Raw genomic sequence first — 15006 nt, 5'->3', positions numbered from 1 at the left:
CACCATCTATTCCTGCTGCTGTCAAACAAATCACACACTGTATACACTCAGTGACTGGTGGGACGGGCCCAGCTGATGCTTCCTATCAAAGATCATACGTAGAGGTGTGTTTTTCAATCTCTGTGTGTCTGTACCTGTGTGAGCTCAATGTACTTTGAATAAATCACACAAAAGTTGGGATATCTAGCAGCTCAACTTGTCAGTGCAAGTTTTCCTCTCTCCCACTGTTCCAGCGTAACCTTAGCTGAGGAATTCGTTCCTCACCGAGCACCGAGCCGTGGCTGTGGGCGACCGTCTGTCCCTTCACCGACAGCTGCACCTGGACGCGAGTTTCCGCTTTCGGGTTGAAGATGGTGACGCTGACGCTCTCCTCCACGCCGGCACGGAACACGGAGGGTGCAGCGACCAGGTAGCCCCTGAGAGGAGAAAGTAAAAGTAGAGGGACAGATCAGAGGAGGAAGGAGATGCAGGAGACAGAGTAGAGGTCAGAGGTCACAGAGACGCCATTCAGGATGAATATATTCCTGATCTTAAGGCAACGAGGCGATGCAAAATCATAAAATAAGTTTCTTTCTGTTCGACCGGCATACAAACAGGGACATTCCACATGGATTTGTGCAGCGAGATCAGGTTTAATTGCAGCGGTTACCAGGGACACGGAAGGTACCTGACGGCCAGTAGACTTTCTGCTCGGCTGTTTTTCTTTGGGTGGTCTGGCACCTCTGACAGAAGCTTGGCGTCTGTTTTTGAAAAAATAACGACTGGGATTCCACACAGTCACTCTGACATTTAATTGAGGGAAGGAGCCTGTCACTGAGGTCACAGAGCAAAGGTCATTCTTTGATGCTAATAAACAGGGTCTGAAAGGGGGAAAAAGGAAAAAAAAGAAGCCCAATTTGAAGCTTTATTTGGAGGAAAGAATATCTGGACGTCTGGTGGAGACGGGCAGCATCTCACAGGTACCAAAGCTAGAATAATAGATGCTGCTGTTAGAGTGGTTCTGCAGTACTGAATGAGCAGAGTTGGGGGTGTGTGGAGCAGGGATGAGCTGTGTTTGGGAACTTGAAGCATTTGTGTTGATTTAAGGAACCGAAATCCATCTCTAAACCACTTGTGCCACCCACATGTTGCAGGAGTTCTTGAATCAAACATCTTGATTGCACTCAGTCCAGCTCTTTTTTTTTTTAGCCAAGATGCCTTCAAACAGGCCAACTCGCCTCCCAAAAAAATCCAACCGAAGATCACACAAATTAGGGGTGAGCAAAGCCCTGAGCACAGAACCCAACTGCATGCACGAGAGAGGGATCAGGTGGTTGGCATTACGGCACTACAGCATTACAGCCGGAGGCAACAGCAGTTTCCCGAGAGAGAAAGTCATGAGAAAATCCCCCCCTCCCTGGAAAATAAGGCTTCAGGAGGAGGAAGATAATACGAGGAAATTGAGTCTGTGTGTTTGATCTACAGTGAGTTTAACCAGCTCCTGGATGAGTCCGGATCAGGTGGTGTAGAGGCCATGCGTATTTCAGTCACATGACTCCATGTACTCAAGATCTTACTGTGTTTTTTTTTTTTTGCCCAACTTTTGGTCCTCTGAGAGCTGAGAAGGATTTGTGTTCTCCTTTGTAGGTGAACAGCAGTCGGTCACATGGTTTTATGTTCTCAGACCCAAACTTCTCCCTCAGCAGACTTGTTGAACACAAAAATATAAGTTCTAGTTTACAAATCAAGCCCAAATCTGATTGTAAATTTGCAGCTGCACTCTTTACCTTTCCCTGGACGAAATGCTCATAAAGTTTTGCTGTTAACTCTTAGAATTAAACCCCTGAAGCAGCTGACTGATGGCATCAATGTACCTGGAATTTGTCTATTTATATGCACAGGTCAGGGGTGATTACAACAAAATCAGCAGAGCAGGGTTTGCTCAGCGTGTGACACAGCTGTGAATGAAAATATAAATGCCAAGGGGTTGAAATAGTACAAAATTACCCACATATTCACACTGAACACCTTGTTTTTGCAGGAAATATTACTCAAAATTGCATTAAAACCTTAAAGGTAAAAACTGAACCGTAAATATCATTTTCTGTGATATTTTTTGAAAGTTTAGAGACTTTTTATTCACACTGCTGAGCAAACATTTGACCCAAAGTCACCACATGCAAACCCGGGCTACTTACTGTCTGTCTTGCGCACAACTTCTGCTCACGTTACAGAGGAGCAAAGTCCAGGAAAGACTTAAAGCTGTCAAAGACAACCGCAACATTTTGGTTCCAGTAAACCGAGATATTCTTCTGGATATCTGCTCTCTCTCCTCTTCTTCTGAATGAGATCCTCTACACACTCTGATGCAAAAACTTAAATGAAACGTCTCTGCAGCTCCTCTCGGCTCAATCTATCTATCCATTGTTTGGTGTTGCAGAGATTTGTCCCGAACCAGAAAAACAAAACAAAACATCAACTTGTTGTAATCATCCCCCCCCACACACACACACTTCTTCGCCAAAAATCCTTTTCTTTTTCTTTTAGAGCCCAGAGTGCACGAACAGTCCTCTCCCATGTGCCTTCTTCACCCGCCCCGGTTCCGTTCTCTCATATTTCAGCATTACAAATCCAAGTGTCCTCCCACTTCAGCGCCGCACAAATGTCACCGTAAAGACGAAAAGAAAATGATCCAAAATAATCCGTGCAGGTCTCGTTATTCCGGTGGTTCAGGGGGATCTCCGTGTTTGTGCGTCCTGGTCCTGCAGCAGAGTCAAGGGGCTGCGCTTCATCCACTTTAATACCTCCTCTCTGCTGCAAGAGCATGACTGTAAATTACCTGCAGGCTTCCAGCTCAACTCACAAGTCACAAAATCCACCCCCCTACAGCTAACTGCATTTATCTGAAAACAACATTACACTTCAAGTAACTCCAAAAACACAACGCATGTAATTGTATCTACTTTCTTCACTTATTTTTCTCCTTCTGCAGTGATGCCTTGTGCAGATCTCTGCTGCCCTCCAGTGGCCAATGTGCCTTAGTGCACCATCTCAAGTAAAAGTCAGCTCTCTGAGGTAACAAAGATTTATTGAAATGTTTCCAAAATACTGCATTTCTGGAGAATAAATCAACACAAAACATTACATGATACCAACAGAATATTCAAACGGTTCAATATAACCAATAACAGGCAGCGATATAAAAGTAATTCACATCTTAAAGTCATTACAGTAAGTTGACATTTGCTCAGCAGACCTTTGGCTCAACAACAACGGAGGCATGTTTCTTAAAAATCAAACACATTTTGTTGATAAAAACAAACAGGTGTTAGGCTTCAGAGAAATAATCCATCCTAAAGAGGCTCAGACGACAATCTTTGAGGCAGTAAAATTGTTAAATGAGTAGAAATCTGATGCTCGCAAGTGTCCGAGAATAAGATTTGAATTCCCTGTAAATTTCAGTGAACTCTCTGAAGAGCAAACCGTTTTCCTACGAAAACCAAATAATCCCTCGCATTACTCGTAGTCTTGCTGCATCTCATTTTCATTCTGCTGTAGGGAAAATAAAATGCTCGTTCTTGTTTGTGGTGCTACGTCCATGGCTGGATTTTGGTGTTCCCTAAAAGTAATGATGGAAGAAAAGTTGTGGTGGAACATTTGCATGCAGGAATGAGGGAACTGTGATCAAAACTGCTAATTCACCTAAAAAAAAAGGGCAAAACCAGATGAGCAGAAATACGATGCCCACAAGTGCATATTTCACTTTGAGTTCTACGTGGAGCAGACAGACTATTTCCTGATTAACGTAAAAAAAAAAAAAAAAAAGCATCATATTACTTGAAGCCTCCCTACAACTCACTACTCTAAAAAAATAAAATAAAAATCCTCAACAATATTTTTAATTTTCAGCGTGGAAGATTACTCACTTGGAAGTTATTGTTGATGTGAGACGGATTTTAAAAAGTTAACATTTAGATTGCAGACGGGGAAGGGAAAGCCACCTGAAAAGCACAGCCAACGGCAGGATTCTACCTACAATCTGAGTCAGACTAAGCAGAAATATGATGTCAAGAAATGTCTGATAAAGATTTCAATTCCCTCCATATTATACTGAGAGTTCTATGTGGAACAAACAGATAATTTCCCTATTAATGCAAAAAAAAACAAAACATGAAATTATGCACCTCATTATCCTTAAAGCCTCCATAAAACTTTCAGCGTGGCAGGTTGCTTGCTTGGAGGATGTCGCTGGAGTGAGACTGTTTCTGAAAATCATGTAGAGTGTAGATAGGGATGGAGAAAGCCACCTGAAATATCAGGATTGTAGCTGCAGCTTGCATCCAGTAAGTCAGACTAAGCAGAAATATGAACAAGACTTCACTTCCCTGCAAATGTCACTGTGGAGCCTAAAGGAGAAACAGACCATTTCCCTATGATGACCCTTTGTTTTTACTCTTTTTCTGTCTCAAGCGCAGCCGTGAATGATGTTCTGAACAGTCAGGTCTTTCTGTTTTTCAGACACTATGCTGTGATACAGATTACAGTGCAGTTTTCCTTGTTCTGGCTCAGAGAAAGCAGCTTTGGAGAAAACCACTTGGTTGTCCTGGTTCACCTCGACTCCGTACGTCTGACAGAGCTGAGCTGTGAGCAACGTGTCCAAAGACAAGAGCTGAGAAAGTCTTTCCAGTGGAAAGCGACAGTTCCGGCTGCTGAATCCGTGGCTGTATACCAGCAGCAGATCTCTGCGACACGCCGCCAGGTGACGGTGAAGCGCACAGGTCTGCAGGAAGTTCAGCCTGCGAGCCAACCGGAGCAGACGGACGGGGTTTCGCTCCAGAAACGCTTGGTTGATGGAAAGAGCGAGCGTGATGGCTGGAGTGCTGCGGAGTCGCTCTGGGAGTTCCATGATGTGCTGCGTGGCACGAGCTGAACCTGGAGAGCCGAGGAAAAACAGCAAGGATGAAGAAATTATGTCATGCTGGTGAACAGCCTTTAAAATATCTTTCAAAGTAACATTTTTTTAAACTGCTGAGATGAGTAAAAAGCAGAGAAAAATGTCAGAATGTGAGCAAAAGAGTAAGATATTGACAAAATCAGTCTATATTTAAAGTTTTATTGTTCTTATTGTCTTATTCAGGTAAGATTTCTGCATCATTAGTCTGTGTTTATGACACACTACTGCGTAACTTCTGAGTATATGACATTTTCAGTGCATAGAAATACACCAGAGCAGCGAGTATTAAACATGAAAACCAACCCAAGTTGTACAGCAAAGCGAGAGCCTGGAACTCCTCCTGGTTGGGGTGTGCTTCTGATCCAGTCGCGTAGCAGTCTAACAGCCAGCTCAGGTATTCCTGCAGGTGAGTGTCGTTGATGCGAGGGTCGTAGAGCCGCAGCGGTTCGCCACAAAGACGGTAGGAAGCGTAGATGAGGAAACGCACCGTCCGCTCTAAAATGGCCACACAGTCCGACCCAGACACCCTCTGGATGATCATGTCCTGTTTCACGCTGCGCAGCCGATCAAAGACGAAGCTGTACACCTGGAAGGCAAGAACACATGCATTTATGTAACCTGAAATGCTCTTACTGGGCTTCTAACTAATCAGCCAAATTAGAATCAGTTTTACAAGCCAATAAAATTACACTCCACTCAGTTTTTCTACCAGATGTTTAATTACAACAGACTTTAGAGCCATTAGATGATGATTTTGTTCATCTCAGCTGCAATACAGATAAAGCTGTCATGGTAGCATAATGGATACTGAGTTTTAGCAAGAGGGATCACAATAAATCCAGTTTCCAAAAATGGTGCTATCTACACAAGATGTTCTGACTTTAAAAAATTACACTATAGGTCCAAAAATCAAATATTAAAAGACGGCTATATGGTCCTGTTATGTCTTCTTTGTAATACAAAGATTTGTTTTCTGCATATACATGTTGTTTTCATGTGCAGAATACCTTTAGCACATCGACCATTACAATTTCATTTGCATTATTTCTCTATCAAGTGTGATATTTCAATTTAATGAACACTATCATGTTTGATATTACTTTACTACCTCAGAATCATAGCCAGTATTACTTTTTCAACTCTAATCACTTTTATTTTATACCAAGCACTGTATTTTTTAGAATTTCCTTCAAGATTGCTTAAGTTTTATCTTATTTTGCACGAAGTTGTGCCAACTACATTACTGAGTTCTGTAGTACAACACAAACATTAATTATGTTTCAGCTGCATTAGTTTCATCTCTACGTGAAGAATTCTCAAAATACACGCCCTGTCAAAAGTTTTAGGACACCGTCTCATTCAAATAAAGTAGAACGTGTCCTACAACTTTTGACAGGGGGTGTATTTCATCATATGGATGTGATCAGGGCAGGACTCTGATCATACATGTAAAGTTTCAGGCAGATTGGAGCATGTTCAGGGCATTTACACAGCATTTGAAATTTCATAGTGAAGGATCAAAATTCCAGAGGCCGCCACGGACACGCCCTTTCACTTTGGAAAAAGATTTTAATAACATTAAGGCCTCCTGTACTGGCCGAATTTGAGGTGAATTGGAGTTTCCTCCTTGGAGGAGTTCGCTCTAAAAAAAATGAAAAATAGGCAAAATCTGACATTCAACGCAAAATAGCTCACTTCCTGTTGGCTTTGGAATGTGGCTGTCACTGACTTCTTTGTTCAGCCTGATGTGCTGCATATGTTTACAAAATTTGGTAGATACACCCCCTGTCAAAAGTTGTAGGACAGGTTCTACTTTATTTGAATGAGAAAGTGTCCTAAAACTTTTGACAGGGGGTGTACATGATTTACAGTTTTTCCTGACAAAAACATAAAGAGAACAGGAGCAGAGGTGTGTAAATACTACTGACCTCAGTCCACGGATGCTGATGAGAGGGGGCAGTAATTTCATCTATAAGGTAACGCACAGTTTTCAGCAGCACAGCAGGCGGTCGGAGCTCAGTGGGGTTTGTCGAGTCTTTCCCAGCAGCTGGTCTGGAGTATTCCTTGACGGCACGCAGAGGGTCTCCTCTCGGCCGCCGATCTCTCTCTGTGCCTGGTAACATCTCGAAACGGTGGAGGCGGTTCTGAGCCTCGCGGTCCCTAAGCTCGCGAGCCGGACACATGGTCTGGCAGGTCCCTCTGGGCCCTGCTTCTCTTCCATGTTGTCTGGGTCTCTGCTGCTCTCCGACCACCTCTCTAACCTGCGGTGTACCTTCATCTTGCCACTGGTCTTTGTTAGTCTGTCTCCACTGTCCTCCTGATGGTGCACCCCTCCTCTGTGAGTGAGAGCTGCTTGAGGAAAACGGTTTGATTTATTTATTTTATTTATTTATTTTGCAAGGAAACAGATCCACAACACAAAAGCTGGCAAAAAAAAAAAAAAAAAAGAAACAGCTCTTGCACTGGCCTTCATCAACACATGACAATCTCTAGATGCTGTTATGCAAACACTGATGTGGAACGTTGGTAAAGCAAACTCAAAAGCACATTTCAATTTTAATTTATGATCTTGAAACAGTAATTACTTTCATTTCCTCTGCACCTTTTGCATTGGATATGCTGCAAAAAGACTGGAAACTAACCGAGTTAATCTCACTAAGCGCTTTAAAATCCAATCTGTGAGTTCTCAAGGCCTGCTCCACAACACGCACTTGTTTTTCCATAATTTACTTGTGAATTTAATCTTTTTTTATTTGTTTATTACTAGTATGCTAATGAATAACATTAGCTACAAACCAGTTAGCTTGCTAGCTAGCAACAACGCCACACAACGCTCGGAAGTGACCGTATTAACCCAACTACACGTAACTTTCACAAACCAAGCGGTTAAAATACAAATAAAGTGCTGTCGCTGTCCACCCGTTTTTACGGAATTCTGAGTTTATGTGAAATAAACACCACAGTTGTACTCACATGCGACGTCCAGCTCTCCTGCGGTTCATTGGTTCTTCAGAATAGGCAGGTCGTCGGTTTCAGTATCAACCAATGAAAAGTCACGAAACTGGTGACTCGGTCAAACGTCACATCCGGAGTTGGATGTTATGAAGTTAAAGCAGAAGTGTTTCTAAATATTAGTCCGTCTCTCGTGCTGAATTGAATCGTCTATTTCTATTTTTTAATCGCCTATGATTTTTTTTTGCCTAAATGTTCATTTTATTCTCCATTACCCTGTATTTATTTATTTTTACTTATTTAGCATTACTGTTATAATCATTTTGAGCTACGTGTTTGTGGTTTTACCCTCTATTTGCTTCTATTCCACTTGTTCTTTCCCTCACTTGGATATGGCGATGTGGCCAGTGAGACTTGAGGATTTTGTCCTGTATAATGTTGGTTCTTCATTAAAACACAATGGCTGCTCAAATGTATATTTTATTCTATTTATTGAAAACGTTAAACCTATAAAATAGCATCAGTCATTATTCAGCATTTTACAATTTCTCAAAATGCAGAGACACAGACACAAAAACAAACACAAAAGCTACAAAAACATCCACATCAAACAAACTGGGGGGGGGTATTCAAAGTGCATGTATTGTGATTCCCATGCTGTGTGGTGGTGTTCACTGTTTGGGGCAGTAGAGCTCACTGGTTCTTGAACTGCCGAGCTGCTCTTCCTCTGTGGCCTGCTGGACGTGGATTGTATGACGGCACACCAGTGATGACAGCTCCAGTAGCTCTGAAAATGAACTGGGAAAATGGAAAACACAATAAACACTGTGTACAAGAGCAATCTGGCCTTTAAAGGTTATGACAAAGCAACCATATCGTACTGTAGAAACCTCTGAGAAGGAATAAAAAAAGGGATAAATAATGAAAAAGCTGATTCAGTGATTGTATATACAGCACTTTTCACTTATGTGCCTACCCCGACAGCTGCTGACTGATGTCCTTTGATGTCATTTTCATCTCCTTCAGGCACTCTAGAGATGTGCTGTTGTCCTTATGATCTCCCTCTGTGCACTCCATCAGCAATTTCTCACAATCCTTCAGGCAAGACTCGGCTTTATCTGAAATGAGCAGATGCAAGTAGAGTTTTCACAACGAGGATCAACACTTCATGGAACGTCCACAAAACATGTTGTTTAGTGTTTTCAAGAGCAGATACTAGTTATGTTATGTAGAATAATTACTTTTAATGAGTTTGTCCAGAAGCATATCGCTTATAATTACATTTTTTGTAAAGAATCTGAAAACCAGGTTCTTTATACAAACCAGCAAGGTCCTACAGCATACAGACATGAACTAAATTCCAAATAATACTGATTATTATATTTACAGAGTACTGTGTTTGTTTTGTTTGTCCTTCAGTATCTGATGTGAAGAGGACATGACTGTGTTGAACATTCCATGTGCCATTTAGAATTCACTAATGTAAGAATCACATCATAGATGAGGATAAGAAGAAAACATTTACACGCAGCCTGGATGCAGCAGTCAGTGTTGTTTTGTGTAACCTATTCTCAGGGAACTTTTAAACATAGTAATACCAACCTAGAAATTCCTTTCTGTCCCCGTTAATGTAGAAGTTCTTGACAGGCAGCTCATGTCTGGTGGTGTCAACAGATGTAGCGAAAGACTTGTAGTCGTTTGTGAACTGCTTGGCAGCCTCGGCTACAGGAGTCAATGTAGCAATCTGATAGAAAATGAGAATATTAGTAGGATGTAAAACATGTACTCATTCTGTCGATTACACACATGCACAGTATATACATTATTTTACCTTTCAAAATACTAAAAATATCCACCAGTTAGCAGTGATTAGTCAACACAGATGTGACCCAGCAGGCCTCAAAAGTATACAAAAGCAGCAATTCAACCCCAGAGTCTCAGTCATTGCATGATGTTAATCTAACATGAACATTTTAAAAATATATTCAATAACAACATGGCACGTCTGCTCTGGGTTCAAGTTTTGCATGGTTGTTGCGGCATTCAAGTCCACCCTCAAAACCCATCTGTTCAGACTTGCTTTTACCTCAACTTTTTAATTTTAGTACTATCACAACTTTTTATTGTTTTATATTGTATTTCCCTACTGTTTCTGTTTTATCCTGTATTCTGTGTCTCTGATTATGTTTAACTATCTCTGTAAAGTGTCTTTGAGTTTTTAAAAAGCGCTATATAAATAAAATGCATTATTATTATTATTTAAAAAAAACATCAAATAATCACAATATGTAATTGAAGTCATGGTCAAGAACGTGAAAATGTGTTTTTTTTTTGTCCGATTATGCAACACAGTATATGCTAATAAAAAAAAAGCTCATGACAACAGAGAGTTTGTTCACCTGCAAATCCAGCGCCTCATTGATCTTCCTTTTCTTTTCTGCAAGGAGGTATTGGCGCTTCTTCTCCTTGACCTCATGATGCAGCAGCTTTTCTTCCTCCATTGCCTGCAGGATCTTCACCTCGGCCTCAGCCTTGAGTTTTGCAGTATTGTGCTCCATCTCCAATAAGAACAGAAAGGGGCATTACAAAGGACTCAGATGTTTTTATTTAAAAACTTTATTAGACACAGTTTGAATGTAGCAGATGCACTGAAATCAGGTTCCAGGCATGTATCTGATACAATATCTGATAGATCAACTAACCTTAGCTGTGAGGTAGGTCAGCAGAAATGTTTGCATTTCAATGAGCCTCTTCTCATTCTCTGGGTTTCTCTCACGCTCTGCCGTGTTTTCAATCACCGTTTTTTCTTAGACAGAAAGGTAGAAGAAAAACACGTTACAGCACAATACCATTTGGAACCAACTCCCAGCATTTCAAGGGTTTTAATAAGTTTTTACCTTTAATAGCTGAAATATCAAAATCAGGTCGAAAGCAGTGCCCATCTGAGAAAGTGGACTGCAGAATGCTTTTCCCAAGAAGTGAAGGTTCAGTTTCACGTGGCGTCATTGCTATAAGGAAAGAAGCAGAAATACATAGAACATCATTTAGAGTCTTCGCTTACACAATGTCACAGTGTGACGACCCTCCACTGAGACATCAGGTGTTCCTGTCTTGTCTTTTTGGGGCTGAGGGTATTAAGATCTGTGCACTGCTGGATTTCTCTGCAGGATATCAACAACTAATTCAACTAGAATCAGTCGACAGTGTCAACATCATAGTTTAAAAATAAAGACCTTCTATAAAGCAGTAAACATAACTCTTACTACAATTAACTACAACTATCATACTAATTTACATTCACACTACCAAAATGACAAGTGAACTCTCAAAAGGAATTCGCATACATTGACTATGATCCCCATAGGAGTTACTTACATGCTGCAAGAGTCCGTGGGGTCACTGAGCGTCTCGGTGGAGTGCCCACTTTTGGTTTGACACCGCTGGGTTTTGGTGAAGCAGGTCTCAGTGGTGCAGCAAACGACTCATTGGTCAATGAGTTACTCTGTTGATTTTTATAGGGATGTAAAGAGATACAAGTGCCTGAGATCAGAGGTGTGATAGCAGCAGGCAGAATGAAATCAAAATACCCGGCCTGAACAGACATGAGGGAGGCAGAAGTAAACAATACTTGATAAGCGAAAAATTTCATTCAGAGAATATTGGCATCGTCCATGTGTGAATTGAATAAAAAGACAGAAGAGAAAAAGACAAAGCATTACCTTTGAAAGAGATGTCTTCTCAGCTGCAGCCTGCATATATCGAGACTTAACAACAGTCCCACTTGCTAAAGATGGACAGAAATGTTAAAATATCAATAAAAAGTGGGGAAAAATAAAGAAATTGATTCAGCTTTGTTGTCCCTAAATCAACATATTAGTGCATGCCTGAAACTGAGGAAATGCTATCAAAAACACTGGGGGCCTAGTTAAGTATAAGGCAAGTTTGACGTACTCGGATATACTTTACTATTCTGGTACTTCTCCTGTATGGATTATTGAATAAATCATTAACACAAATCCAGCTGATTTTGGGTTGGTAAAGCCAAACCCTGTAAAGCTTTTAGAAGAAGCAAATTCATGCATTGTGAATTTGCGTAATTACTTACATTTAACAGTTTTCTTTCCATTTCCACTGTTGTTTGCTTTACTTGCAGTGCCGGCAGTTTTCGAGCTGAGAACAAAAGGAATGGCTGTCAAATCAATAGCGCAGAAATGAGAAGGAAAGTCATAAACACCAAAGCCAGTAAACAGCTAGCACAGGAAGGTAAGTCAGAAGCTACGCTGTTAGCTTAGCTACTGTCAAGCTGCTTTGTTGTCAAAAATCACAATAACAACTACAATTATTGCTTTAATAGCCTACTTAATAACCAAATGTGAAGTGACTGTTAAATTAAAAAAAAAAGCTATATACTGTACTAACTCAAACGGCAGAGCCACAAGGTTTTTTTTTACATCAACTTTCCCTAAATATTTAAGTTGCAAAAAAAACCTGCTAATTGTTCGACAGGCGCTTAAAACATAAAACTCAATAAAACAAACTCCAGAAAACACCTCTTCGCGTCGGTGAAGGCACTTTTAAAACTACTCGGCCCCGTTGTTATTCTTCTCGACGCCATGATAGTTTTGAAGCTAACCGCCTGTATGTCGACTTTATACACCGTGCGAAACAAGGAGCGAGACTATCGTTCCGCACCGCCCGCCTTTCATGAAAAGGAAAAGGGAAAAATATATTTTGTAGGCGGAACAGGAAGTACAGATTATCTGTAATTTTGGTCACTTTACATAACAGTTACCGCCAGTGACCACTGGAGGGCAGCAAAGCCACACAAAAAGCCATAAACTATGGGCGATAAAATATTTCATTTTATTCTATTTTTTGTTGATTATTATTGTTGTCATTAACTTTTAATCAAGCTAAAGAAATATTTTTTATTACATTTTAAAAACAACTGATGAAAAAAGAAATCAATGTAATTGGGACTGTATTATGATGATTATTGTTGTTGCTGTTGTTAGTGATAATTCTAATAATTAAAGCTGCAGGCAGCGTTAGTCAAGTCCTGGCATCCTTGTGGCTCGACTTTCCCACGCATGTCCACCAGCTGGTGCTGCAACTGGGAGTGTATATCGGGGTATGGATGTGATTAGGGCCAGACTCTGATCACAAATGTAAAGTTTGCAGTTGCACAGCATTTCCTGTTTCATGGCGAATTGTCAAAATTCTAGGGGACATCTCCACGCCCTCAGACTTTTGCATAGCATTTTGATAACTTTTAACTGCTGTACATCCTGGCTAAATTTGAGTTCACTCGGGGTAACCCTGTTTGAGTTTACGGCTTTTGAAAATGTGCAAAAATGTATCCAAAATTGTACAAAATATGACACATAATTAAAAATGGCCGACTTCCTGTTGTGTTTTGGAAATTTTCTGTTTAAAATTTTACAGGTGGCGGTCTTAGGCCATTTTGGGTCACACTTATGCAAATCCCCTAGAATATAAAATTCTTCGCCAGCACTGATGTGTGTGTGCAAATTCTTACACATTTGAGTGTTTTTAGGCCTCCAAAATTGCAATTCAAAAATCAGGAGAAAAAATAAAAAGAAACCCATGGGTTTAAATTGGCTAACTAAGGTGAACTGACGGCTACTTCTGCAGACAGTTGGTGGGAAAAACATGAAACCGTAGCACCCAGCAGTACCCCACACAGTGTTAATGCACGTACCTGCATGTGTGCATCTTCATCTCATGTCAGGGTGTCTGCTTGGCGAGTTACTTGCAGTTTAGTTGGTGGTTTGTGTGCGTTAGTCTTAAGGAACATAATGGATGCTGATCCCACCTGTTTAAGCTAGTCTACGACTACAGGGAGGACAATGGGAGGAGAGCGGGTGTGGTGCTGGATGGTAAACATTGGTCTGCTACTTCTGTCCTCAGTCACTTCTACAGACACAGAGAGATAAACAGCTGGGGGTAGAGAGCAGGACAGAACACTGGGGGCTCACATCTGAAACTTTAAAGATAAATTATGAGTGCAATTCATGTTGTATCCTCTGTCCTTAGAATGATATATGATGCAACTCCAAAGTAAGTTTAGTATTGCCTTTAAATTCTTATTTTCTATGAGAATTTTTTTTAATTTTTATGGAGCTCACTCACTGGACAACATCCAAACTGTGAAACTAATTTGATTCTGACCTTTTCTACTTTAATGAATTTTCATGATGAAGGTTTGGACTTGGCACTAAAACAAATCTCTCACACAAATACGTGTGTGTGTGTGTGTGTGTGTGTGTGTGTGTGTGTGTGTGTGTGTGTGTGTGTGTGTGTGTGTGTGTGTGTGTGTGTGTGTGACAGTCTACATTATCAGTCTGTGTAAAGGCCGGGTCTTATCGTGGCTCTCTCCTCTCTCTCTCTGTCTAATAAAGCTTTGAGGCTGCCTGCGGTGTGACTGCATGCTAGCTATCTATCTCTCACCACCAGGCAATGCCAGAACCAGTGGCTGCTTTGAGACAAGTGCCGTTAATAGTGCTGACATGAACCGTATGGACTCTTGATTAAATAATATAAATGTTTTACTGGTAAGGTGAGTTCTTTTTACACATTTCTGCTGTAAAATACAAGCTCTAGTCTCTGGCTGTGGGGTTGAAGTGAAGGATTGAGAAGTGCATGTTGAAAGAAGCTGTTACAAGGAAACATGGAGGCGCTGAATGAAAGCCCTTGTCTCATTTTGAAGCCCACCTCTCCTGCCTTCCTCTCTGCTCCGAAACTCTGACGTCCAATAAAGGCTTTACCTATGTCACTGTGACCTCACTGATACTCTGCTCTGCCGCTGGAGGACAGTTTAAGCTGATAAAAACGTGAGATGAGACTCCTTTAATTCATGTTCTAAATGAGAAGTGTGTGCATACATGTGTTTTCATGCATGCCCCTCACATAAACACACAAAACCCAGCCGTGTCCCTCTTTGTCTCTTTGCGGTAAGCTGTTACTCATCACCCAGTCTGCCAGTCTGGTCCACATAGCCTTCCAGGAATGCTTCAAACACACAGTGTCTCACACTGTAAAGCCAACAAGCAATATTTGCAGCATTCAGTTGAATTAAATCTCAATGTTCTTTCTACTTA

At 41.0% G+C, this 15006-nt stretch overlaps 3 protein-coding genes across 4 annotated transcripts in view; all 3 read right to left on the bottom strand.

The window, feature by feature from the left end:
* cpamd8 (C3 and PZP like alpha-2-macroglobulin domain containing 8) overlaps positions 1-2929 on the bottom strand; it is a 46650-nt gene extending 43721 nt beyond the window's left edge. The window contains exons 1-2 of the mRNA XM_051947459.1: positions 2178-2929; positions 265-416 (exon numbers count right to left, since the gene is read on the bottom strand). Coding sequence (XP_051803419.1) covers positions 265-416; positions 2178-2263 — 238 coding nt within the window. The 5' untranslated portion in view covers positions 2264-2929. The remainder of the gene's footprint in view (positions 1-264; positions 417-2177) is intronic.
* A 121-nt stretch (positions 2930-3050) lies between these two features.
* sac3d1 (SAC3 domain containing 1) lies at positions 3051-7999 on the bottom strand. Of its 2 annotated transcripts, none has more exons than XM_022220505.2 (4): positions 7907-7999; positions 6862-7282; positions 5237-5519; positions 3051-4911 (listed from the first exon to the last, which is right to left on the bottom strand). In XM_022220505.2, the coding sequence occupies exons 1-4, from the start codon at positions 7933-7935 to the stop codon at positions 4445-4447; spliced, it is 1200 nt and encodes a 399-aa protein (XP_022076197.1). In that variant the 5' UTR covers positions 7936-7999; the 3' UTR covers positions 3051-4444. The 2 variants fall into 2 exon arrangements, with proteins under 2 accessions (XP_022076197.1, XP_022076196.1); XM_022220504.2 differs by having other exon boundaries at positions 6862-7285; positions 7907-7953.
* Positions 8000-8359: 360 nt separating this feature from the next.
* On the bottom strand, positions 8360-12542 carry haus8 (HAUS augmin like complex subunit 8). Its single transcript, XM_022220502.2, has 10 exons — positions 12436-12542; positions 11991-12055; positions 11605-11669; positions 11261-11387; positions 10783-10893; positions 10588-10691; positions 10285-10443; positions 9488-9629; positions 8862-9003; positions 8360-8683 (listed from the first exon to the last, which is right to left on the bottom strand). Exons 1-10 carry the CDS (start codon positions 12498-12500, stop codon positions 8557-8559), a joined length of 1107 nt encoding a protein of 368 aa, XP_022076194.1. The 5' UTR covers positions 12501-12542; the 3' UTR covers positions 8360-8556.
* Between the last annotated feature and the right edge of the window lie 2464 nt (positions 12543-15006).

The sequence above is a fragment of the Acanthochromis polyacanthus genome, chromosome 4 (assembly GCF_021347895.1).
Source record: "Acanthochromis polyacanthus isolate Apoly-LR-REF ecotype Palm Island chromosome 4, KAUST_Apoly_ChrSc, whole genome shotgun sequence".
Classification (NCBI taxonomy): domain Eukaryota; kingdom Metazoa; phylum Chordata; class Actinopteri; family Pomacentridae; genus Acanthochromis; species Acanthochromis polyacanthus.
The sequence above is the reverse complement of the archived record's forward strand: the minus strand, read 5'-3'. Positions and strand labels throughout refer to the sequence as shown.